A 23696-nucleotide genomic window follows, 5' to 3' on the forward strand; every position below is an offset into this window, starting at 1 on the left:
TCCCTAGAGTGGCATGTTCCTGAGGGAAGAAGGAGAATCACCTCCCATCACTCATCATTCTCTTCTGTATGCAATTTCTGAGTAGTTTATAGAGGGCATAATTCTAAGGGGAAAAAAAGACTTTTCTCAGTCACCAGAACAAACCATTTTCCTCATGAAACAGATTCTACTTGTGTGACTCATGTCAGCTTCTCATGTTGCTTCTGGCTTTTTACTTAGAGAAGAAAAAGAGTCAAAAACTTACTCTGCTGTAGGTCAGACTTTGGCTCCACCTATCCTTTGCATCCTTGTTGGTGATTGTCAACATTGGGAGATGAGGTAGGAACCTAGCAGTGACATCTGAAAAGGCAGACCAAGTTTAGAGCAGGCTTATTCTTTGCTTTTGGCCCAGTTGTATATGGCTTGAGGGAGACTTAGACTAGTTTATATTAAAGGGGAGAATTGTAGTTGATGAGCCCCTCCTCCAGTATCCCTATGACTCCACTCAGATACTTTAACTAAGGATAAATTTCATATACCAGGTGGTCTTCTGACTAACCCACCCATTTGGTTCCCCTTTAGAGCTCCTGCAGCTCTGAACCTTCCCACAACTCTGCGTGAGTGTCAATGTCTCATGTTGAATTTCCATCTTGACTCATCTATCTCTAGGCGAAGATCCCTGCAAAGATTTAAATTGGGAACCAGACCTTGAGAATGTCTGTTCAGAGCATTTCACAGCTTCTGGATAAATGCCTTTTCCTTCTTAACCCAATCTGTTTTTCCAATTCTGCCCAGCAGCTCTTGAAAACCCCTGCTTTGAGGAAGCTTCCCAACTGAGGTGGGTGCTTGTGCTATTTCTTAACTCTAAAAAGCACCCCCATCCTTTTAGCCTGCCTAGGATTCCCAAAAGCCGGATTCACTGTGACAAGGGGCCTGCATTGTTCCTCACATGGCTCAGGAAGCAAATTTTACATTTATCCCAAAAGGCTAGTCCACAGAAGAGGTTTAACTGTCCTTTGGTCATGTGACACCTGACAGTCTATGGGCCTTGATGCATGGTAGAAGGAGCCTTCTTTTTTTTTTTTTTTTGGAGCCTGCTTTTTTACTAGAGCTTGTAGTGACAGCTGTTTATCACTTTCCCACTTACTCTCCATGCTTTTGCTGAAGCATAGGAAAGCAGAAAGGTAACAACGGTAATTTATGATCAAAGCCACATGAACTCTCCTGTGAAGTTTGAAGACCATAACTAGAGATTGCAGATATGTTGTGCCTTGTGTCATAAACCCATCTTCTCCTGTCTGAGCCTTTCTTTTTCTGGAAAACCCTAGTTGAATAGAAGATGGGCTGCATGCATTTGAGTAGGCAAATGACCAAAACAGGGTCACTTTAACCTCAGGTATAACATCTAGAAGCCTCAGCCAGATCCTGGAGCCACTGGTGGATAAGGTAAGAAGAAGTATATTCTTTAGGCAGTGTCCTAGCTCTGAGGATCATTCCTACCTCTTCAGAATTTGAGCTTCTCAGAATAGGAAGCCTAGATCCAAACCTGATAATGACAGCCACTTCTCTGGTCTCTTTATGAGTGGGAGGGAATTCTGACTTAATCAGTCTTCCCTATATTTCTTGTTTTAAACCCTTTACCTCTTTTCTTCTGGCTGAAATATGGGAAGCTCCTCAGTAAATTGGCTGTGACTTCCACTGAAATTTGACACTTTTCAAGTGATTTTTTTTTTCTATATTTAGATGTGGGTATAGTTGCACTGTCAGTCCTTATCTCTTCTGTCATCCAGCCAGCTCCCGACTGGGTTAGGAGGTATTTGCTCTGCTGTTAGTGTTGGCTGCATAATGAGGTGGATGGCTAAAAAATGGGTTGTTTAGCTCTCTTGGAATCTAAATTTTCTTCCTGGGTTGAGGGGGAAGCAATGTTATTGGAAAAAGGCAGTAGGGAGGCAAATGTTGGCTCTGGAATCAACACTTTCTCCTCAGGATCTTGGATAAGCCAAGGAAATCATTCTTCATTTAAAGGCTTATTTTATCTACCATATAGGGCTGCCTGTTCTGCAGTGACAATTTCTAGGGTGGCCTGCATGGACTGAGTGCCTGATTCCTGGCTAACAAGGCCATGTTTTATTGTGGATTGTCATGAAGAATGTTGCAGGGCAGCAGAGGTAGGAAGTTTTGAGAGCCTGGCATGGATATGCTGGGTGAATCAAACTTGTCCACCTTTCGTTGACCTAAAGAAGAGAAGGACCTTCTCTCATTAGATCAGGCTCAGAGGAGGTAGAATCGAAATTCTTCTATTCTAGAAGAAGAAATAGAAATGGCTTAACTGGATTACTAGTTAATTGGAGCCCTATATTGAGAAGAATTCTGTGGTTCTTTGGACTCAGTGTTTTTCCTGTTCTGTGGGTGTTTTTACCTTTCCTGAGTGGAAAGGTATATTATATATTTGATGTATCTGGCATTTTATGCTCCATGGCTTCAAGGGTTCCTGACTTCTGTTTGGCATTATGTTGCAGTCAGCAACTTGAGTGCTCTTTGAAGATAAGGACAGTCAATTTCCTGATGAGTCCTAAGTAGAATTGTTGAGTTATTAGGAATTAGGGCCGTGTGAGAGCCACCTGACTAGCAAGTCTCCACGGAGATGGGACTGCCATTGGCAAAGAGGGACTGCAAAATTTGAGATCACGAAACCAGGGCCTTGAATCTTAAATAGCTTTTGTCAATGTGATTTTACTTTAGTCTGTTTAGTTCCTAATTCTGGATCCCAAAATTATCTGTGGCCCAGACTTCTGCAGTGGGGTCTACCTCAGCCCATCCAGCTTCCCCTACTTCTCTTTATTCATTGCCTTGGCATAGCCTAAGGGAGTTCTTGTTTTCCAGTTTTGTTTTGTTTTTTTTTGTTTTTGTTTTTTTATTTGCTGTGGATATTCAGGAAGAACTGGACTAGGTATCTACTCTGAGAACATAGTGCTATTTGATATTAACTGAACTTAAGTACTTCACCTGTTTTCCAGCTTTGCCAAATGCAGAAAGCATATCGTATATATGGAAAAACAAAAACAAAAACAAACCCGAACAACTAACTAAGCAAAAAAACCTAGAGTTTGTTTCAGTAGAAGACAAGACTTCCTTTGTACTGTGCTCTGGCAATTTCTTGCTGTGTTCTGTCTTCTCTGTGAGACTGGGAGGTCCTCAAAGTATAGTCTTTGGTCTTATGTCTCTATATCCTATAGCCTAGACATGAGAGAGGTAGATAGGGAGAGAAGAAGGTGGGAGGGAGAAGAACGAGAGGAAGAAATGGGGGAGGGGAGAGAGTAAGATCTATATTTAGCAAGAGGAGAGACACTCACCAAGGGTGTGTGAGTGAGCTTGCTGGCGAGGTTTGTATGTGCGTGAGTGTTCTGGGAAAGGGGGTGTGTGCGCCAGGAACGTGTGAGGAGGGCTGGTGCCCTATGGGAGGTTGCAGGCAGGAAGCAGCTGGAGAGGAGGAGGAGCAGCAGCAGGAGCAGTAGCTGCCCTGCTTTCTGTCTCAGTCTCAAATCCTGGAATCGATTGGGTTAGAATTCCACATCCCATTGAAGTTTGGCTGCTATTGCCTTCAGCAGGCTGGTCATCAGAGTCCCCCTCAGCAGACATGTGGACCAGATTGGATTCCTAGATTTGTAGCCAGCGAGACTCCTGCCCAGCCTTTCACTGAAGGGATTTCTCTGCTGGTTATTGTTCCTATCATCAACTTTGCACCGTGGAGCCAGCCAGCTGGTGCAATTGAGAATAATAGCTCCTTGGCTCTGTTTGTCCGTTGGGCAAGCAGCCATGCTGTGGCTTAGAAAGTTCATCCTATGGCTTCTCTGTCAAACCAAGGAGTGCTCCTGAACGGCTTAAAGACAGCACTTGCGTTCTAAAACTTGAGAATTTGTGGTTTTAACGTTTTTTTTTTTTTTTTTTCCTTTTCATTTCCTTAACTCTTATTTTGGTTGCAGCAGCAAGGTAAGTGGTATCGAGTGTATGACTGACTCTGAACGACAAGCAGAGACAAAAGCAGAGCATTTCTGGGTGGAATACAGAGTAGCTACATTAATTACATAACTGTTTGAGCCAACTTGCTGGTGGGGGTCATTAGAATGAGTGAAAAATAGCATACTCAGCACTAAGGGTAGAATCTTCACGTGCATGTGTTTATATGCTGATAATCTGACTATCCGTGCTTCCTTGGTACTCTCCCGAATGTATATAAATAACTTAGCCACTGCTCTGATGTGTACATACTTATATACGAATAATCTGTTTCTCCCTCTTGATGTGTCCATAATGTTTATAAACTGACTATTCCTTTCTTGTGTGTACATACAAAATAGAAACTCATTCATTTGTTTTAAATGAATATACACAAGTCATATCTCCCTCCATGTGCATACATGTATAGATATAATCTCTTTATCTCATACATGTATATTATATATACTTTGCTCTTTGGTATGTCTATATATATTAAGAAACCTTTCTATTTTTCCAGTGTGTGAGTGTGTATTCAGTCCTTCTGTCTGATGTGTTAATTCTTCCCTCTCACGTGTGCATATGCCATATAGGCAGAAAGGTCATCTTGAGTTTTCCCAGTCTTGGGTGTATACACACATGCATAATAAGCTTTCCATTTTGCAATGCATGTATGATAAAAAAAAATAGCATTAACTATAGATTGAAGCCCCCCTTTTAAATCCTAGCTTTACTCAGTGACCTTGGTCAAGTCATTTAACCTCTCTGAGCTTCATTTTTCTCATTTGTGAAATAAGAATAATCTTTCTTCCTGCCTCATAGGGTTATGATGATAAAATATATCATGATAAAGTTAGGAATCATGTAAATTGTAAAATCTTGAACAAATATAATTTTACTATTGCTACATGTCCCTCTAGTGAGAGTTGTGTAGGATAGTTTTTGACTCGGCTGCATTGAGATTATGCTCTTGTCTGTGAGAGGTCTCTAAGTCTTCCCTGCAAAGGGGTAGCTTCTATTGAAGTAATTATGTTTAACCTATAGATTTGTCCAGAGTATTGGAAAGAAGCTACCTATTGCTACAGAGTATCTAGAAAGGCTTAAGATTCAGAGAGAAGAGGTCTCATCTTCTGCAGTTTGGGGCCTTAATATTTTGTTCTTTGTAGTCCTGAGGATTGATTGACCTGTCACAAAATGGAAATATGCTACCTCCAGCTAAGATCAAAGTGAGCAGGTGAAAAGATGAGTATAAGAACAGAGAATTCTGCTGCCCCTGAGATGGCAACCTACAGTGAGCATCTGCTGCCAGGTTTTGAAGGCTTTCTAGAATATCCCATATCTTCGCCTTCCAGACCTGTGTGTCCAATATGGTAGCCACCGGCCGCGTGTGGTAGTTGAGTATTTGGCAGGCAGGCTGATTTCAATTGAGATGTGCTGTAAATGTAAGATATATATTAGAATTCAAAGACTCAGTATGAAAAAAGGATGCAAATATATGATGAAAAAATTTTTATATTAATTGCATGTTGAAATGATAATATTTTGGATAATGAATTACATAACATACTAAAATTTTACTTTTTAAAAAACTTTTTATGTGGCTACTGGAAATATTTAAATTACACATGTGACCATATTATGTTTCTAATAGACTGTGCTACTCTAGACCCATCATCAGCACAAGGATTGGGTAGCTCTTCCAGCTAGAAGGGCACACGGAAGCCCCATGATAGCAACTCTGGGAATGACAGGAACCATGGCACAGACACTGTTACTACCTTCTTTATTTGTCCTGAGTGAGTCGTCAGGAAAATTTAAGTATGTTTGGGGGAGAAGTTTCCAACTTAGTTTTTATAATAAAAAGGGTTTGTATGCCATTAATCTAGAAATAAACCTGGAACTTGAAGGCAGCATATTGTTATGGGAGTAAAAATGGACTAGAAATTAGGAGACTTGGATTCTAATGCAGACCTGCCATCACTCATTTATTATTCCCATGGTGCTGAGTTCTCACTGTGTGCCAGGTCATATTCTTAGCATAGTAGTGCCCTGTACTAGGCCTTGGGAATTCAAAAACAAAGCACAGATCCCAGTGTAATGGAATTCATATCCACTGTGGGTCCTCAAGGAAGAACTTCCCACTTAGGGGTCTGCCAAAGTAAAACAGATTAGCAACAACAAGGCTATTTTAGGTCTAGGGCTTAACCTTGGGTAATAGGGCTTCTGAGAACCTAGAATAGCTGTCCTGCATATAATTCTTACACATTTAAAATTTAGAAAAACACTGTGATATGTAAACAAAACTACTTTCTAATCACTTCTGGATCACAATGTAGTATGAGATTTGAGGTCTATAGTCTATAAAAGACCCTTTCAACTCTGAACTTTTCTGATTCTTTTTATTCAATGGCAAGATTTTATTTGTTTGTTTAAGTACCATATATTCCAGGTACTGTTCTAGGTGTGGGGGATAGAGTAATGAACAAAACAGAGTCTTTGCTTACATTCCAGAATAGAGAGGTGGTTAGAGAGATAGGGCATATATTTGTTTGCTTGTTTATTATCTATCAGATAGGTGGTATAAGTTTTCTGAAGAAAATATAGCAGAGTAAGGAGGTAGAGAATGTGGGGTTTTTTGTATGTGTGTGGGAGCTAGTATTCAAAGGCTAGCTAGATTCCTAGTCACATGCTAGTCTACTCACAAGAACCATGAAGTAGTAAGGAAAAAAAGAGTATGATGAATGCTTAAGAAAAAAATATTGTGATGTTTGTTAAAGATGGTAAGGCAGACTTTATTCAAAGTGATTATTACATTGGGGTATTGTAATGGGGAGACAGATTGAGCCCAACTCTGAATATAAGGAAAAGTGAGAATTTATAGCCAAGGAGCAGGTTGAAGGTAGTAGATGGAAAATTACTAAGAGGAAACATCACGGGTAAGGCAAAGTTTGGACTAACTGGACATGAGTTTTGCTGGAGGCAGGCCAAGGTGGTAGGTAAGGAATTTGGTCAGATGTCAGAGGTGAAGAATTTTCATTAAACTGACCTGGCAGGATTATTGGTAAAAGTGGACTAAACAGAGCTCAAGGTCAGGGCCTAGTTAGAAAGAGAACTTAGTGCAACCAGACTCAGGTTTGGTCAGAGGAGAGATTCTTTGTCATGAATATCTGATTCTGGGTACATATGTTTTTGTTTTATGGTTGGTTATATTTCTTGGTATAGTAAACCTTGGTACTGCTGAAAGGCAGCCCTGGACAGGGCAAGAATACCCAGCTCTCATTCTTCATTTTGAGGTCTTAACCCTCTGAAAGCTGCATCCTCCCACATGGTAGTGTATGTTACCAGAGGTTCTGTCTCCCCTCTTGAATATAATGCTTGAGGTTTTCTTCCCCTTTACCATCCCAGCTTCTGGCCTATAAATGGGGTTCCTTCTAATGCTGATGAGGAGGGATGGCAAGTCCTAGGAACTGTAAGTACTAGGGCCTTGCTATGCATTTGATCTAGGGCATTCCTTATTCCCTTTGGCTAATCTTAATCTCACTTTTCATACCATGTGACTCTGATCACTTTCTCTGACAAGAATCTTTGTAAGCATTGATTCTTTCCCAAAGATTAACATCCTAAAAGTACCCTTACCTGTTGTAGTCCTAGAAATCCATTCCTCTCACCATATTGGCTATACAGCATAATTGGTAAATGGCCCAGGAATGTTCTGACCTTTGTAGAAGGGGTGTACTCAGAGTTTTTGGCTTTCTACCTTCTGGGTTTGTTTCACACAAAATGATAGGCCACTTGATATATGTGCAGAGAGTCCTGGCCTATTCCCAGAGGTCCTCAGTTGTTTCCTCCTGGCCAAGATTTGGGCCGGAAGCAATTTTACAAGGAATACTTATATTCCTAATCACATTTATTTGATAAGTCAGAGAAAGAAACAAAGGAATCAGCCATTTCAGAAAGCAGAAGGATTTTTTTCCTCTTGACTTTTTTTTGGTAGTCTGATGCTGATGTGATTTAAGGGTTTACTCCTTGCCATAGTTCTCAGCTTTCTGTCCTTGAAACTTACTCCTTTAGATTGATAAATTTTGTTTTGATGTGCTCTCTTTTCAAACATAGATATTCCTTGAATAGGATGCCTTATTTTTCCCAGCGTTAGGCACTCCTTAGGAAAAGATACCAGAAAGGTGTGGTCTTTTTTTGAGGGTGTATGTATGAGATTTGATGAGTTGGCTAGAGTAGATAGGCTATTAGAACAGGGCAGAATGAGAGCACTGGACCCCTTGAAGGAATCCAGAGTGTCAGCTTTGAGCTGGGTGGACCCCAGTGCCTCACTATCCCATTCCAGCTCAAATATTACTTCTTCTTTATGGCTTTCCCTGTCCTGGTTTTCTGCTGGGCCTCTCACAGTCTTCTCATTCCAATCTGTTACTGAAATTAAATGCTTATTATTTATGATTTGTTACAAATTTTTTAATAACATGTTTCACTTAATTTTGTGATTGTCTATATGCCATTTCCCCTTTCCAGACCTCCTAAATAAGAAAGCAAGGACAGTGTCTTATACACCTGGCACATAGCTTAGTGCCTGATAGTGCCTTGAACTGATTTAGAGATCAAATTGTCCTCACTCTTTAGCCCTTGTTAATTTCATTTTTTGTAGACAGTAGTAGCAAAGAGCAGTTGGGAAAAGAGATGGACTTGACTTAGACGTCCTGGCCTTGAAGCTTGTCCTTTCAGCCTATTCTGGCTTCTGGTATCCTTTAGAGTTCTGAGCCAATTGACTGGTTGAATTTTTCTTTTTCTTTTTTTTTTTTATATAAATGTATTTTTTATTGGTGTTCAATTTGCCAATATATTGAATAAGACCCAGTGCTCATCCCATCAAGTGCCCCCCTCAGTGCCTGTCACCCAGTCACCCCCACCCCCGCCCACCTCCCTTTCCACTACCCCTAGTTAATTTCCCAGAGTTAGGAGTCTTTCATGTTCTGTCTCCCTTTCTGATATTTCCCACTCATTTTTTCTCCTTTCCCCTTTATTCCCTTTCACTATTTTTTATATTCCCCAAATGAATGAGACCATGTAATGTTTGTCCTTCTCCAGTTGACTTATTTCACTCAGCATAATACCCTCCAGTTCCATCCATGTCGAAGCAAATGGTGGGTATTTGTCGTTTCTAATGGCTGAGTAATATTCCATTGTATACATAAACCACATCTTCTTTATCCATTCATCTTTCAATGGACACCGAGGCTCCTTCCACAGTTTGGCTATTGTGGACATTGCTGCTAGAAACATCGGGGTGCAGGTGTCCCGGCATTTCCTGCATCTGTATCTTTGGGGTAAATCCCCAGCAGTGCGATTGCTGGGTCGTAGGGCAGATGTATTTTTAACTCTTTGAGGAACCTCCACACAGTTTTCCAGAGTGGCTGCACCAGTTCATATTCCCACCAACAGTGCAAGAGGGTTCCCCTTTCTCCACATCGTCTCTAACATTTGTGGTTTCCCGCCTTGTTAATTTTCCCCATTCTCACTGGTGTGAGGTGGTATCTCATTGTAGTTTTGATTTGTATTTCCCTGATGGCCTGACTGGTTGAATTTCTGATCATACATTAAACTCTATCCCCTGCTTCAAAACCTAAATATCTAGATGACTGAATAGGTTTGGTGCACTTAGGGAACCCATATCCCCAGGATTTGATTCTTAAGTTCACCTACAGGCAGTGGTTAGCAATTCATAAGAAGGTTTGGGGGGAGTTTGTTTGTTTGTTTGTTTAATATGGAAGCAAGCATCTTTCTTTGGGGCTGGGAGAAGTTGCTATGGCAGCTCTAGCTGAAAATTTTTTATTTGTTAGTAACATAGAAAACCAGGCAGCTTTGCCTTCAGTCCTTCAGGAGATTGTAGGAAAGGGCTCTAAACACAGTGACTGTGCCATTTGCCCTCTGTATGCCTGGCCAGCCAATGTTGAAGGCACTGCACTCAGAGGGGGATACTTGACAGGACTATCTAGGAAATTAAGCCAAGCCTATCTGGAATATTGGTCTGAAAAGCAGAGATAGGCCTGAAGTTAACCTGGCCTGCACTAAAGCAACAGCAGGAGAATCAGCTTCATTTTTGCTCCTAAAAAGTGCCTTTTCTGGACCAAAATGGAGCTGGTCTTGGAGGACCTGGCAATGAGTTCTGGGCCTCACCAGCATTGGAAAGGAAAGGTTGCCTCCTAAATAGCTATTTGCTCCTTCCTTGTGCTTTCAGACTGCCTGAGGGAGCATGGTAAGCCTCTTGTCACCTGAATGAAATGTTGGGAACTGAATGTTTGCTACTCTCTTTTTTTAATCTGAAGAAAAAACTTCTAGAAGAAAACAAGATTAACAAAGAATGACACACTTCAGTTTTATGGTTCCAGGCAATGTTACAGACCATTTAAAGAGACTGGGAAAGATGGGTTTTGGGCTAAAGTCGTGGTTTACTCAAATCATACTCTTTTCATAGGTGGTTGGAGGCTTGGCAACATTCCTGTGACTATCTTCCCCACCCTATAGATGAGGAAACAAGGGAACAGAGAAGTCAAGTGTTTAATCCAAGGTCACTGGTGAAGCAAGACCCAAACTTAAGTGTTTTGATGACCAGTCTAGTAGCACTTGCTCATGGCTTCATGTGGTCATACACAGACCTTCCATCTTGGTTTAGTAAGCAGTCTTTTCCTTGGAGACAAACTTGAAAGGCCAATTACCAGTTCCAGCCCTTATCAGGCCAGGGACCTTGTTCAAAGCTAATACCAGGTGTCAAGGCCAAATCAGGGGAACCTAGACTTTGCACAGTTGAGGGAGCTGGGAAGAGAGAGGTAGCTTTGGAAATGCAAGTGTGCACTTGTGGAAGAAGAGAAGAAATAATTGGAGGAGTCAGTCCTAGAATTGGGGGTTTTGCTCTCTAGGCAGCTAGGTGCTAAGCCCAAGACCAGCAGTTCTGATTGTGGACACAGCATCTTCTTTCTCTCTCCAATTATACTGAGTTGGCTGGATTTAGGGGTATGGCTGATCCTGCCCCCTTGAGATATAGGAGTAAAGCAACAGTGCTTAAGCAATAATTGGGCCTCGGCAGTGCCCAATAGGTAGCATTCTTAGGTGTGGAATTCCTAGATGAAGTAGTTTTTAGATGAACTGCAAAGAGAAAAGGAAGACATGAAATGGGAATTAATTTAGTTTCTGTCTGTTGGTTCTTGGCCTGGTTGTTTCCAGTAAAAAGGAGTCAGCTTAATCTTTATCCTAAGACTTGTGACTCATGCTTCTGATTCTTCCTAGTCTGGGAAAGCTTTTAACTTTTAAGCCCATAAACTGTAGATGGTGGCCCTTCCTGAAAATGAATTGCTGGGGGAGCTGTCAGCTTGTGCTCTTCACAGACAGTTTTCTCCTTTTAGGGTTAACTTGAGTATTGTGAAAAGAGAAGGAGGTAGGAGTTTAGAATATTTAGAAGTTTAGATCAAATCTAGAAAAGGGGGAAATCATCTCTGGAGAACATGTCTCTACAAGGATTGCATGTCTCCCACCAACCAATTTTACCCCTCCCAGGGTAACCCAGAGAGTATCAGCAGTTCCATGCATTCCTGGGCCCTTAGCTTTTCCCTTTGTACTTTCTACTCTCCCTCCTTCCCTACACTGCATGTTCCCAGTAAAAAGGGAATGGATACCCACCCCATATAAGGGAATAGTCATCTTTACCCCTATAGTAGTAACTGACAGCTTAGAGTATAGGGGCAAGACTGGTGGCAGAGTCTCTTCACCTTTTTGGAGAACAGCAAAGTACCCTGAAGTCTTCTGTGATATAACCAACTCCCCACCTGTCCCTTGCATTGTTCTCTCCAGGCCATTGGAGAGCTAGAGCAGTCATCTGTTACACCAGGAGGGGATAGTGCTGAAAAATCACTTACACTGGTATTCCAGAGGCATTAGACCAGAGGTCTTATGGAGGAGGAAAGCCAAACCTGTGTGTTCATTGAGGCTGCACCAAGCCCTTGGGGGCCTGGGGACTATTAAATGGAGTTCAGAACCCAGGCTGTTTCTGAGCTTCCTTCATCCCCAGCTGTGAGTCCACCTTATGTGTGTCTTTGGCCACATGCCCTACTAGATCCAAACATGCTTAATGCACCTGAGTCTGGACAATGACTTTGCTTATGCCATGCCACCTTATTCTAGAATTAGGTTTAGGAAATATTTTTTTTCTCTCTCCAAGTTTAAAATACTTGCCATGGTCTTTTCTCCAAGTGAAGGGTTACTGTCACTATAAGTAAGCACAGGCAAGAACCAACTTTGGAGTTGCTGAGTTTTCAGCAGAAAAACCAACTGGGAAAACAAAGAAACATTCCAGGTCTTGTCTTTGTCTTTGTCTTTCACTGTGTATGTAATTTGAGCTTTGGTAGTTAAGCATCTATTTGTTCATTCCTGAATCAGACCCTAGTGTTGAATTTTGTAAAGGTTCATTGACCTTATTCACCTACTTCCCAGGAGTTTGTTTTAATCTTGATGTCTTTGGGTACTTGCCCAGAACACAAGGAATTGATACATCAGTGCTCTGATGAGAAGCCAAGGAAGGAGAAGTGACTGCCTACAGCTTTGAAGGCCAGCATTGGGAGATAGGTCAGGGTTGAATTCTACAATCTTAGAAGGTAATGTTCCTATTTCTGGTTGACAGCTTGATTCAGATTAAAATTATCCTATGGCTTTCTGACTTGAGTGCACTCTTTTCCTTTTTCACTAGCTGCAGGATAACAGTCGAGCTAGGATCCAGGGACATGTGCCAGGTTTGGAGACTACACATGGGATCATTCCAGACATCTCTATGGGCTAAGCCCAAGGCATCAGCCAGTCAAAATTGCTAGAAATAGACTGAAAAGAGCAGGACAGTATATTGTCTTCCAAGACAATCTCTGTTAAGCATCCTGACCAGAAATTAGAGGAAGAAGCAGAGAATTCTTCAGACCCTGAGGGAGAAAATGAAACGATTGTTGCAAGAGTCAGAGGAAGAAATCATGGTCACCCTGGGACCCCCCTCCAGGCTTTCCCCAGATAAAGCTAAGTCAGAGACTATGTGTGGCATCAAGAGCAAGTACTCAGGCCCCATTGAATCCTTACCAGAAGATAGATCCCTGCTCCCTCACTGTGGGTCAACAGCCTCAGCCATTGGTGGAGATAGAGATGGGGGCCTGGCCCAGCATTGCAACTTTGAGCAGCAGGCCGGCAGCCAGTTTCCTCTGGGCTCTACAGCCTGTGCTTCGGGATCTGGCTCTCAGGATCTCTCATCTGTCAGCATTACCACAAGCTGTCAAGAGCCCTCAGAAAGGAATCAAGCCAAGTCCCTTTTGTCCAGAGGCCCTCACCAAGGCTGCAGCTGTGAACAGCAAGAGCCTTTGGGGGATGTAGTAGACTATATAATCAGAGAGCTACAAGGCATCAGCCGTCTCCAAACTGAAATTGCTGAACTGCAGCAACACTTGAGCCAAGTCCGGGGTTCTGTGGATGAAGTGTCTAGCTGTGTAGACTCAGTTCTGAGTGAAATAGAAGGCTTGCAGGTAGGCAGCAGCTCCCTGGCCAAGGTGTGTGCGGGGGAAATGGCCCAGGAACCCCATATGGACAGACCCAGTGAAGAAGCCATTCTGTATCTGTATGGACTTCCTGAGCAAGATGGGGAAAATACCATGGAGCTGGTACACAGGTTCCTGGCCATGCACCTCTGTGTTAATGGCATGCAATGCAACAGGTACATCAAAGAGGCTTACAGGGCAGGCAAAGCTCCAGCCCCCAGGCCTACTGTTGTGAAACTTGCCCATCTAGAGCATAGAGACTTCATATTGCAGAAATCCATCCTTTTGCAGAGTGTAGGAGTCCGGATTGCCACGAAAGAAGAACCGAGCTGGCCACAGTGCTATAAGAATCCCCAAAAGGAGTCTCTGTCATTTTTGCAACAACTTCAGGATGATAATGCAAATTCTTTAAACCACCATGAGCCACTTCTTCAGATGGAAACAGGGGACACAGGACCCATAACAGGAGCATCTCAAAATCAGCACAGAGAACCTCAAACCACTGAGCAGCAAGGCCTTTGCTTCCCACCCAAGAATAATTTCACAAAGCCAAGTGGTGTATCTAAGCCAGGAGAAGAAGTAGAAGGAACATCAGGAGCCTTCCGAGTTATTGGTGGCAGTTTGGGTGAGATGACAGGGAGAGAGGCTTCTCTGTCCACCTTCCATCAATTTGAGGAACCTTCCCCAGTATTAATCTCAGGAGAGGAGGGTTCTGGGAAACCCCAGGTTTTGAAACAGTCCAGCCAAGGATTTGAAGCATGTAGTATAGCAAAAAGAGAAAACAACTGCAGCAATAAAAGTGAGGCTGGTAGCTGCCTGTCACTGTCTGGATTGCTGAAGACGGAGGACAAGCTCCTGGCCTGTGAAGCTGGGCTTGATATTCTGAGCTCAAAGCAACTGGAGGACCTTTTGACAGATAAGTCCAAAAGGTTTGCAACTCTGAGCCGTGACCGCATGATGGAGGAAATTATCATAGGGCCTGAGACTTTCAGTGACATGGTTCATATTGACTTGAATGAAGAGGAGGAGCATGCTACTCAGGTCCTTAAAGATGTCTTTGAAAAGTCATCTTGTGGGCTGGTCGGTTTGCAGGAGGATGAAGATGTAGAAATTAAATTTTACAAAAGCAAACTGGGCCGAGCAATTAACCATTTTCGTTCAGCTCTACAGGGTGTGTTTCAGAAGCTGGAGAATAGTGGGTCCATCAGTCCTGAGGACCTGGAAAGCAATGAGAGTGGTTCTCAGTCAGAGAACAGTGATAGACTTCTTGGTACAATGAGTTCAGAAGGTGCGCAAGATTTCTCTGTGGAGAGCCCTGGGAGTCAGGAGAGTGAGAGCTTGCTCAGTATGGTATCTGGTGGAGTGGGCATTTCTACACAGAGAGACCAAACCTTTCAGGATCCTAGCAACTTCTCTCTGGCTTCTACCTCCTTGCCTATCGCATATTCATTGCCAGGTTTTTCTCTGGCTCCATGTCTGGGAAGTGAAACTTGTTCCAGGCCTGAATCTCCCAAGCAGGGCAGACTAAGCCTAGAGCAAGTGTGTGCAGAGACTGTCTACCTCAACAAGTGCATCAACAATTTTAAAAATGTTCTGAGAGAGAAAAGACTGAGGCAGAAAAAACTTTTGCATGAGCTAGTACAGAAGGCAAACCATCTCTCAGTAGAAGACATACACTCAGGTATTCAAAATCTATGTTTAATGGGGTAATAGCTGGCTGGGTATGGCCTCTATCAGGCTAGCATGAGACACAGGTTGGTGGTGAGTTTCACAAGGTGATGTGGGAGGTCCACAGCTTAAATTAGTCTAAATTACTTGAATACAGATTTTAAGCTAATCCTGTGGGAATTACAATGCAAGAGGGTTCTAAAGCAACAGGAAAGAAATTCCTGCCTCCAGGGAGCTTCCAATCTGTGAGGGGGTTCAAGGTTAAGAAACTACCTTTTCAAAAAAGGGAAGAACATGTGGGCAGGAGTAGTTTATAGCTGCAGGACCTTTAGGATATGCTGGTGTAAAGTAGGTGTCATGTCAGAGGCAGGAATGGCCATATTCCTTGCAGGCACTAGAGGGGCTGATGGCAATCCTACACTGCATTTTAAAATTATTCTTTGTGCATTTCTTGCTGAGATAAGATTGCCATTTCCCCAGGACCTGATGGGCCATTGTGGCAATTTCCCTTATCCTGACCTTTCTTCTTCCCAGTACTGGACTTAACATAGAACTTATTTTCAACTTGAAGCTATCCAGTGGTTGCCCTACCCAAGAACCTGACTCTGCATTTCATAGGTCATACATATTCCTTTTCTTCCATCTCCAGCTAAAGGCTCCTCACCTAAACTGGAGTATGGAATGGTTTTTTTTTTTTTTTTTTTTTTTTTGGAATGGTTTTGACTTAAGAAACGAGAGTACTTTTTTTCTAGGCAGCATGGAGATATGTAGTTTTAAAATTACTTCTCCCGATCAAAATTAAATTTATCCAAAGAGCATATGCTGTATTCATCCAGTTTTAAATGTAAATGGGGTTGTCCTCCTATGCATATAACCTGATTAATGTTTCTAAGGGAGAATTAAAATTATGAAACATATTGTGTTGACAAAGGTGTGAGGGAACAGGCACTTCTGCATTGCTGATGGGAAGGGAGTGTAAATTGGTATAACCTCTAAGGAAGACAATTCGCAAAATGTATCAGAATTCTATATACCCTTTGAGCCCCAAAATCACTTCCAGGAATATATCTTACAGGTTTATTTTCACATGTGGAAAGGACATATGTTATATTTTTGAAGCATTGTTTTTAGTAGCAAAGATTGAAAACAACCTAAATGTTAAAAAAACACTCATTAGGGGCACCTGGGTGGCAGAGTCGGTTGAGCTTCACCCTTGGTTTCTGCTCAGGTCATGATCTCATGGGTCATGGGATAGACCCCCTGCGTAGGACTCTGCCCTCAATGGGAAGTCTGCTTGAAGACTCTCCCTCTGCCCATCCCCCAAATTGTGTGCATGCATGCCCCCTCTCTCTCTCTCACTCTCTTTCTCAAATTAAGAAAGAAAGAAAAACAGGTTAAATAATTCACTGGCACATCCTAACAGTGGACTACAGTACCATAGAGCTATAAAAAGAATGAGATAGCTCTTTAATGAAATGGAGAGATATCTAAGATATATTGCCATATGAAAAAACAAGGTACAGAACAGTATGTATAAGATGCCTACATTTGTATAAAAAAGAGAGAGAATACATAAATGCATAGTGTCTGTGTGTATAGAATATCTAACAAAGATATGCAAGAGATTGATTTCATGATTGCCCAGAGGAAGGGTATTTGGTGAAAAACTAAGGAGATGAAAAGTAGACTTTATTTTTAATGTAAACCTTTTTTTACATTTTTTAGAATTTGAGTAATAAATGTCATATCAAGTCATAAAATTAAGTTTAAAAAATAAATTAAAATCACATCATGTTCCTTTCAAATATCCCTAGAGCTATTCCTTATAGTTTATCAGAAAAGTCTAAATTCCTTCATTTGACATTCAGGACTGCTACAGTTGGTCTCTAGTTTACAATTCCAGGCTTATCTTTGGTTGTCCCACTGTACTCCACCCAAAAGGAAACTATACTGTCATAAATTCACCTTGTACTGTCTGTTCTCTGCATATTCACATATACATGCTTTCTTTTAGCCTAAGGTGCTGTGTTAATCAAATCAGCCTAGCAAAATTTATTCAGTTCTTTAATATGCAGCCAAAGCATCACCTCTTCTAGGAAACTTTCTATAATTCTTCAACTTTAAGGAATTTCTTTCTCCTCTTAACTTTGCAGCCCTCTTTCCTTCTCCCTGGGCACTTAGAGATTATTACATTACAATGGAAATAACAAATATCAAAGCAGTACTTCCTTACTGACTCCTTAAACCTTGGTGGGAATTGATGTTAGCATGAGCACCCAGCACACTGGGCTGGCTCTTCAGCTTGCAGAATTCCCCTTCTGAGCTAATATCCTGGTGGGCAATGAGGAGCTTGTAGTACCTGTGGTAAGCAGGTGGTGGCAGCAGCAGTGATAATGAGACAAAAGTAGGTTTTCTGAAGCACCAATAAGAAAGCAAGCCAAAGTTCTGGGTCCTAGCCAAGATCAAGTCTGGTCTGTGGGCTGCAGAGGGACTAGTGGAGGGGTGCTGGGTCCAGGCCTGACTCCAGAACATTCCATAGGGTAAGAAGAATAGAGCAAGGTAAGCTCATAGGGGACAGACAGGCTTTCACTAACACACTCTTGTTGGGAGAGCCCACAAAAGCAGTCACCCTAAGCTAATAAGCTGATTCAGTATTAGTGGCTACTACTACAATGAAATATTTGAGAAATCAGCTTTTTTTTTTTTTTTGCTGCTCTGCTTGGGACGTTTTAGGGCCTAAGCTAACTAGTCTTACTGTTAATTTGAGTTCCTATTTTTCATCCTTTTCCTTCTCTTTTGGGGGGTACTGTTTTAAGTACTGTTACATGCATTATATGAAAACTCAGTTATTTTATTTCTACAGTCTACCAAAATAGCTTTTGTCAAGGCCATCAGGTGATCATCATATTGCCAAACTCCTGATCCTTTTTTAGTCCTCCTCTTAATCAATCAGCAACCTGACATAATTATGTCCTTCCTATAATTACTACAGCTTTATTGAGTTATAATTTACATACCATAAAGTTCACCCTTAAAAAGTATATAATTTATTTTTTAGTAGATTCATAGAATTATGCAGCCATCAACTCCAAAACATTTCTAACACCCCAAAAAGAAATGCCTTACCTATTAGTGGTCACTCTCCAATCCCTTTGCTTCCAGCCTCTAGCAACCTCTAATCTACTTTCTGTTTCTATGGTTTTTTGCCCATTCTGGACGTTGCATATAAATGGATCCATATATATGTGGCCTTCTTCCTCTTAGCATGTTTTTAAAATTCAACCATGTTGTAATATGTATCAATACTTCATTTCTTTTTGTGGTGGAATAATATTCCATCATATGGATACACCATATTTTGTTTATCTGTTCATTATTTGATGGTATTTAATTTGTTCTTTTTTACTACTTTTTGGCTATTACAAATAATGTTACTATGAACATTTGTGTACAAATTTTTGTGCAGACATATATTTAGAATTCTCTTGGGTATTTATTAAGCGGAATTCCTGGGTCACATGGTAACTCTAAGTTTAACATTTTTGAGAAATTGTCAGACTATGTCCAGTGTGGATGCACCATTTTACATTCTGACCAGCAAGGCATGGCAGTTCCACATTCTTGCTAACAGTTACTAATATCTGTGTTTTTTATTACAACCCATCCTAGTGTAAGTGGTATCTTACTGTGGTTTGGTTTTCATTTCCGTAGTGGCTAATGATGTTAAGCATCTTTTCATGTGCATATTGGCCATTTATATATTTTCTTTCGAGAATCGTCTATTCAAATCGAGTTGTCTTTTTGTTTTTGAGTTGTGAGTGTTCTTTATATATTCTGGAGATGTGCCCCTTATCACATATATCATTTGTAAATATTTCCCTCCAATCTTTGTGTTGTCATTTCACTTTTTTGATGGTGTTTTTTTGAAGCATATATGTTTCATTAAAAAAAAATTATTGAAAAAATAAATAAATAAAAAATAAAAATAAAAAAAATTATTGTGGTAAAATCTGCATCGTATAAAATTTATCATTTTAACCTTTTTAAGTTCATTCACATTGTTGGAATCATCACCATCATCCAATATCCAGAACTTTCTCATCTTCCTCAGTTGAAACTCTCTACCCATTAAACTAATTCTCCATTCTCCCTCCCCCCCCCCCCCCCCCCCCCAGCCACTGGCAACCACATTCAACTTTCTGTCTCTATCAATTTGATTGCTCTAGGTAGCTCATATAAATGGAACCACACAATATTTGTCATTTTGTGACTGGCCTGTTTTACTTAGTGTAATGTTCTTAAGGTTCACTCATGTTGTAGCATGTGTCAGGATTTCTTTCCTTTCTAAGGCTGAATGGTATTCCGATGTGCGTATATATACCACATTTTGATTATCCATTCACTTGTAGGTTGATATCTGGGTTTCTTCTACCTTTTGGCAATTATGAATAATGCTGGCATGAACATGGGTGTATAAACATCTGTTTTGAGTCCTTGCTTTCATTCCCTTTAGGTATATAACTAGAATTGGAATTGCCATATTGTGTTCTACAGTGGCTGCACCATTTTACATTCCTATCAACAGTGCACAAAGTTCTAATCTTCCTGCATCTTTGCCAACAGTTGTTAATTCTCTCTCTTTTTTTGTAATAACAGTTATAATGGGTATGCAAAAGAGTACAAAAGTTTTAGATTTTGATGAAATTCAATTTATTTTTCTTTTGTAGATTATGGTTTTGGTTTCATAGTTAAGAAACCATTGTCGAATCCAAGGTCATAAAAATTTACTCCTGTTTTTTTCTAAATGTTCTTTAGTGTTAGCTCATTAGATCTATCTGATCCATATTGAGTTAATTTTTTGTATATGGTGTGAGATAGGGATCTGACTTCATTCATATGCATAAGGATGTTCCAGCACCATTTGTTGAAAAAGATTTCTTTCCCCCATTGAATGGTCTTAGCACCCTTGTCAAAAATCAACTGACAGTAAATTTAAGAGTTTATTTCCGAACCTTCAGTTCTATTCCACTGATCTTTTAGTCTGTCCTTATGCCTCAGTTCTTGCTTTTTGAAACACTTTCTTCATTTGGTTTCCATGGGACCTCTCTGTATTGGTTCTATGCCAGTATTACTGACCTTTCCTTCTTAGCCATCTTTACTGGTTCTTCCTCATCTTCCCAACCTTATAGAATCCCAGGATTCAATCCTGATTTCATCTTTTTTATTCATACTCATGGGCTAAGTAATCTATTTCAATATCATTAGTTTCATAAGGATTCCCAGATTTATATCTCTGGCCCAGCCCTCTTCCTTGAACGCCAAACTCTACATCTTAACATTCTCATTTGGATGTAAATAGGCACCTTACATTAACATATCTGAAACCAAACTCCTGGTCCTTTTCCCCAAGCCCTTGCCAAACCTGCTTTTTCTATAATCTTCCTTACCAGTATATGACAATTCCATTCTTGCAGATGCTCAGGCCCAAAGCCATAGAGTCATTCTTGTTTTTTCCTTTTCTCTCATAGCCCACATCCAATCAGTTAGTCAATCTGCTTATTGTAACTTAGGATGTAACCTAAACTCTAATATTTATGGCAGCAATGTCCACAATAGCCTAAGTATGAAAAGAGACCAGATGTCCATCACTAGATGAATGGATAAAGCAGATGTATATACACACACACACACATACATACACACACAGTAATACACTGAATATTACTCAGCCATCAAAAATAATGAAATCTTGCCATTTGCAATGATGTGGATGGAACTAGAGGGTATTATGCTAAGCAAAATAAGTCAGTCAGAGAACGACAAATACCATATGATTTCACTCATGTGGGATTTAAGAAACAAAACAGATGAGCATAGGAGAAGGGAAGGAAAAATAAAGTATGATGAAAACAGAGAGGGAGGCAAACCATAAGAGACTCTTAACTATAGGAAACAAACTGAGGATTGCTGGAGGGGAGGAGGGGGAAGGAATGGGATAATTGGGTGACGGGCATTAAGGAGGGCACCTGATGTAATGAGCACTGGATGTTAAATGCAACTGATGAATCACTAAATTCTACCCCTGAAACTAATAATACAGTATATGTTAACTAAATTGAATTTTAATAAAGAATTTTTTTAAAAAGTAACCTAAACCTTACCAGTGTCTCTACCTCCACTACTATTATTCTTGTCTAACTCACCATTTTGTTTATCCAGTGATTTCAGTAGCCTTACTGGTCTCTCTGCTTCTATCCTTGTTCCTCCTCAGTCTGTTTTCCCTACAGTAATCAGAGTAATGCTTACAAAACATGAGTCAGATCATATCACTTCTCTGCTCAAAAGCTTCAGTTGGTTTTCTATCTCAGAATGAAAACCAAAGTGCTTATGAGCTTGTAGAACCCTGTCTGAACTGCTACTCTATTGAAAACTTGCTGTTCCTCCACACCAATTATGTTCTCACCTTAGGCTTTGCACTTGCTCTATGTTCTGACTAGAATACTTTTTTCCTAGAATCTGAATAGCTTCTTTACCCTTTCCTTCAGGTCTCTGCTTAGATGTCACATTATCATTGAGGGCTCCCTGTGACAACCTTCTATAAAATTTTAATAGTGGGGTGCCTGGATGACTTGGCTAAATGTCTGCCTTTGGCACAGGTCCTGATCTCAGGGTCCTGGGCTCAAGCTCCACGCCAGGCTCCCTGCTCAGTGCAGAGTCTGCTTCTCCCTCTGCCCCTCCACCCCTGTTCATGCTCACTTGCACTCTCTCTCAAATAAATAGAAATCTTTTTAAAAAATAGAATTTTAATAGTAACTATAACATCACCATGGGGGGTGCATTATCTTTTCCCCTTCCTTGAATTTTGCAGCAGAGTCTCTATCACGAGTGATATGGTGTGTGTATAGTTCCAGATCCTGGAACCAAATGCCTATTTTGAATTTTGGCTTTACCCCTTGCTGTGATTTCAGGCAAATTTCTTAACCTCTCTGATGATCTTCAGTTTAATCAATAAAAAAATGGAGATAATAATAGTATTTACCCAGTAGAGTTGTTGGGAGAAATAAGTGAGCTTATTTAAATAAAATATCAGATACATGATATGTTAGATATGTAGATAACACTTAGTGTTAACTACTATTATCATCTTCATCATTATTAATCATCAGCTCCTCCTCTAGAATAGAAGCTTCTCAAGATCAGGGAGTTTGTTTCATTCACTTTGCTTCATTACCAGCACTGAGAACACTGCCTGGTGTGCAGTAAGTTCTCAATAAGTACTTGTTGAAGAAATGAATCCTCGCTATAACCCTGGGAGGTAGCATTCTTATCTGCTTTTTACAGATAAGGAAATGCAGGCTTAAATGAAATTGAGTGTCTCAAGTCTTTTGACTCCTAAGTACAATGGAGTTAAGATTGTTTTAATAATGGGAAAGGATGTCACTTCCTTATAAAATGTATTCTCTGGAAGAGTGCCATCATCCTTAGGGATGAGGTATCTTTTTCTTTCTTGCAGAATGAGTGTCCTATAGATATATTGCACTTGAACTGAAAATTCAATTTGAGTGGAAAAATGTTAAGGCATTTTAGGAAATTGGGAAGCACAAAAAGTTTGACTCTTAACAAGAAAAGGGTTTGTTAAGTTTGTCCAATGGGTAGAACAAACTGAAGAGCCGGTACATCAGTTCCTTGGGGTCTGGAAAATGGTACAGACTATTGACTAAGAGACCTATGTTTTCTCTGGTGACGGGCAAAACACATGTTCTTCTTAGAAGCTGTTGTTTCCTAAGTCCTGAAAGTTCAGGTTCCTTTCACTATATATAAATGCTAGAAGATATGCTAAGCCCTCAGGCTACAAGGGTAAAATTATATATATGTAGAGAGCCTTGACAGCCTTGTCAGCAGATTCTTAGGCATTATGGGGAACTCTGGGAAGAATAGACACAAAGTAAGTTTGACTTGTTGAATAGGGTGTATTTTTAAGATAGTGGAGATAGAGTGAAACCTTTCCAATTTGAATCACAGGGTCAGTTAAAGTGTTCCTTGCCTAATTTTATTTTTCAAAGAGAACAGAATACAGTAAGGGAGGTGGGAGTAGATGCAGAGGCAATATGGCCCCATTCCAATAAGTGTCTTTTACATCTCATCCACACTCCTGTAGCTACACTGTTTTTAAGGATTCCTATTCCTGAGTTCACTCTTCTGTCAAGTCAGGTGACCCATTAAGCCATTAGAAATAGGTGAAAAAGTGGAAACTTAAGAATTAGTGTCTATTAAAAAAAAAAAAAGAATTAGTGTCTGTGATTCTCCCTTTTACTTGTTATGTAATATCAGTGGTCTTTAAAAGGGAGGGGAAAAAATGGAGGGGAAGCTGATTGGCCCAGGTTAATGAACCTGCCTTAGAGAAGAAAACTTGTGGAGCTATCCACATGTGGCCTAGTAGGCAACGTAGTCTGATGAATAGGAGAAGGAGTAATCTCTGGACTT

At 40.6% G+C, this 23696-nt stretch overlaps 1 protein-coding gene across 12 annotated transcripts in view; it reads left to right on the forward strand.

The window, feature by feature from the left end:
* The window catches only part of UNC13B (unc-13 homolog B), a 231367-nt gene that overhangs the window by 167551 nt on the left and 40120 nt on the right, over nucleotides 1–23696 (forward strand). For 2 of the 12 annotated variants that reach the window (XM_077912413.1, XM_077912414.1), the window contains exons 1-3: nucleotides 3450–3969; nucleotides 12509–12629; nucleotides 12722–15225. The exons of 8 other annotated variants lie outside the window; for them this stretch is intronic. In XM_077912413.1, coding sequence (XP_077768539.1) covers nucleotides 12957–15225 — 2269 coding nt within the window. In that variant the 5' untranslated portion in view covers nucleotides 3450–3969; nucleotides 12509–12629; nucleotides 12722–12956. Of the gene's footprint in view, nucleotides 1–3444; nucleotides 3970–12508; nucleotides 12630–12721; nucleotides 15226–23696 lie in introns of those variants that run through there. 2 more of the 12 variants (XM_077912424.1, XM_077912415.1) reach the window with 2 other exon arrangements.

This window comes from Canis aureus, chromosome 10 (assembly GCF_053574225.1).
Source record: "Canis aureus isolate CA01 chromosome 10, VMU_Caureus_v.1.0, whole genome shotgun sequence".
NCBI lineage: Eukaryota > Metazoa > Chordata > Mammalia > Carnivora > Canidae > Canis > Canis aureus.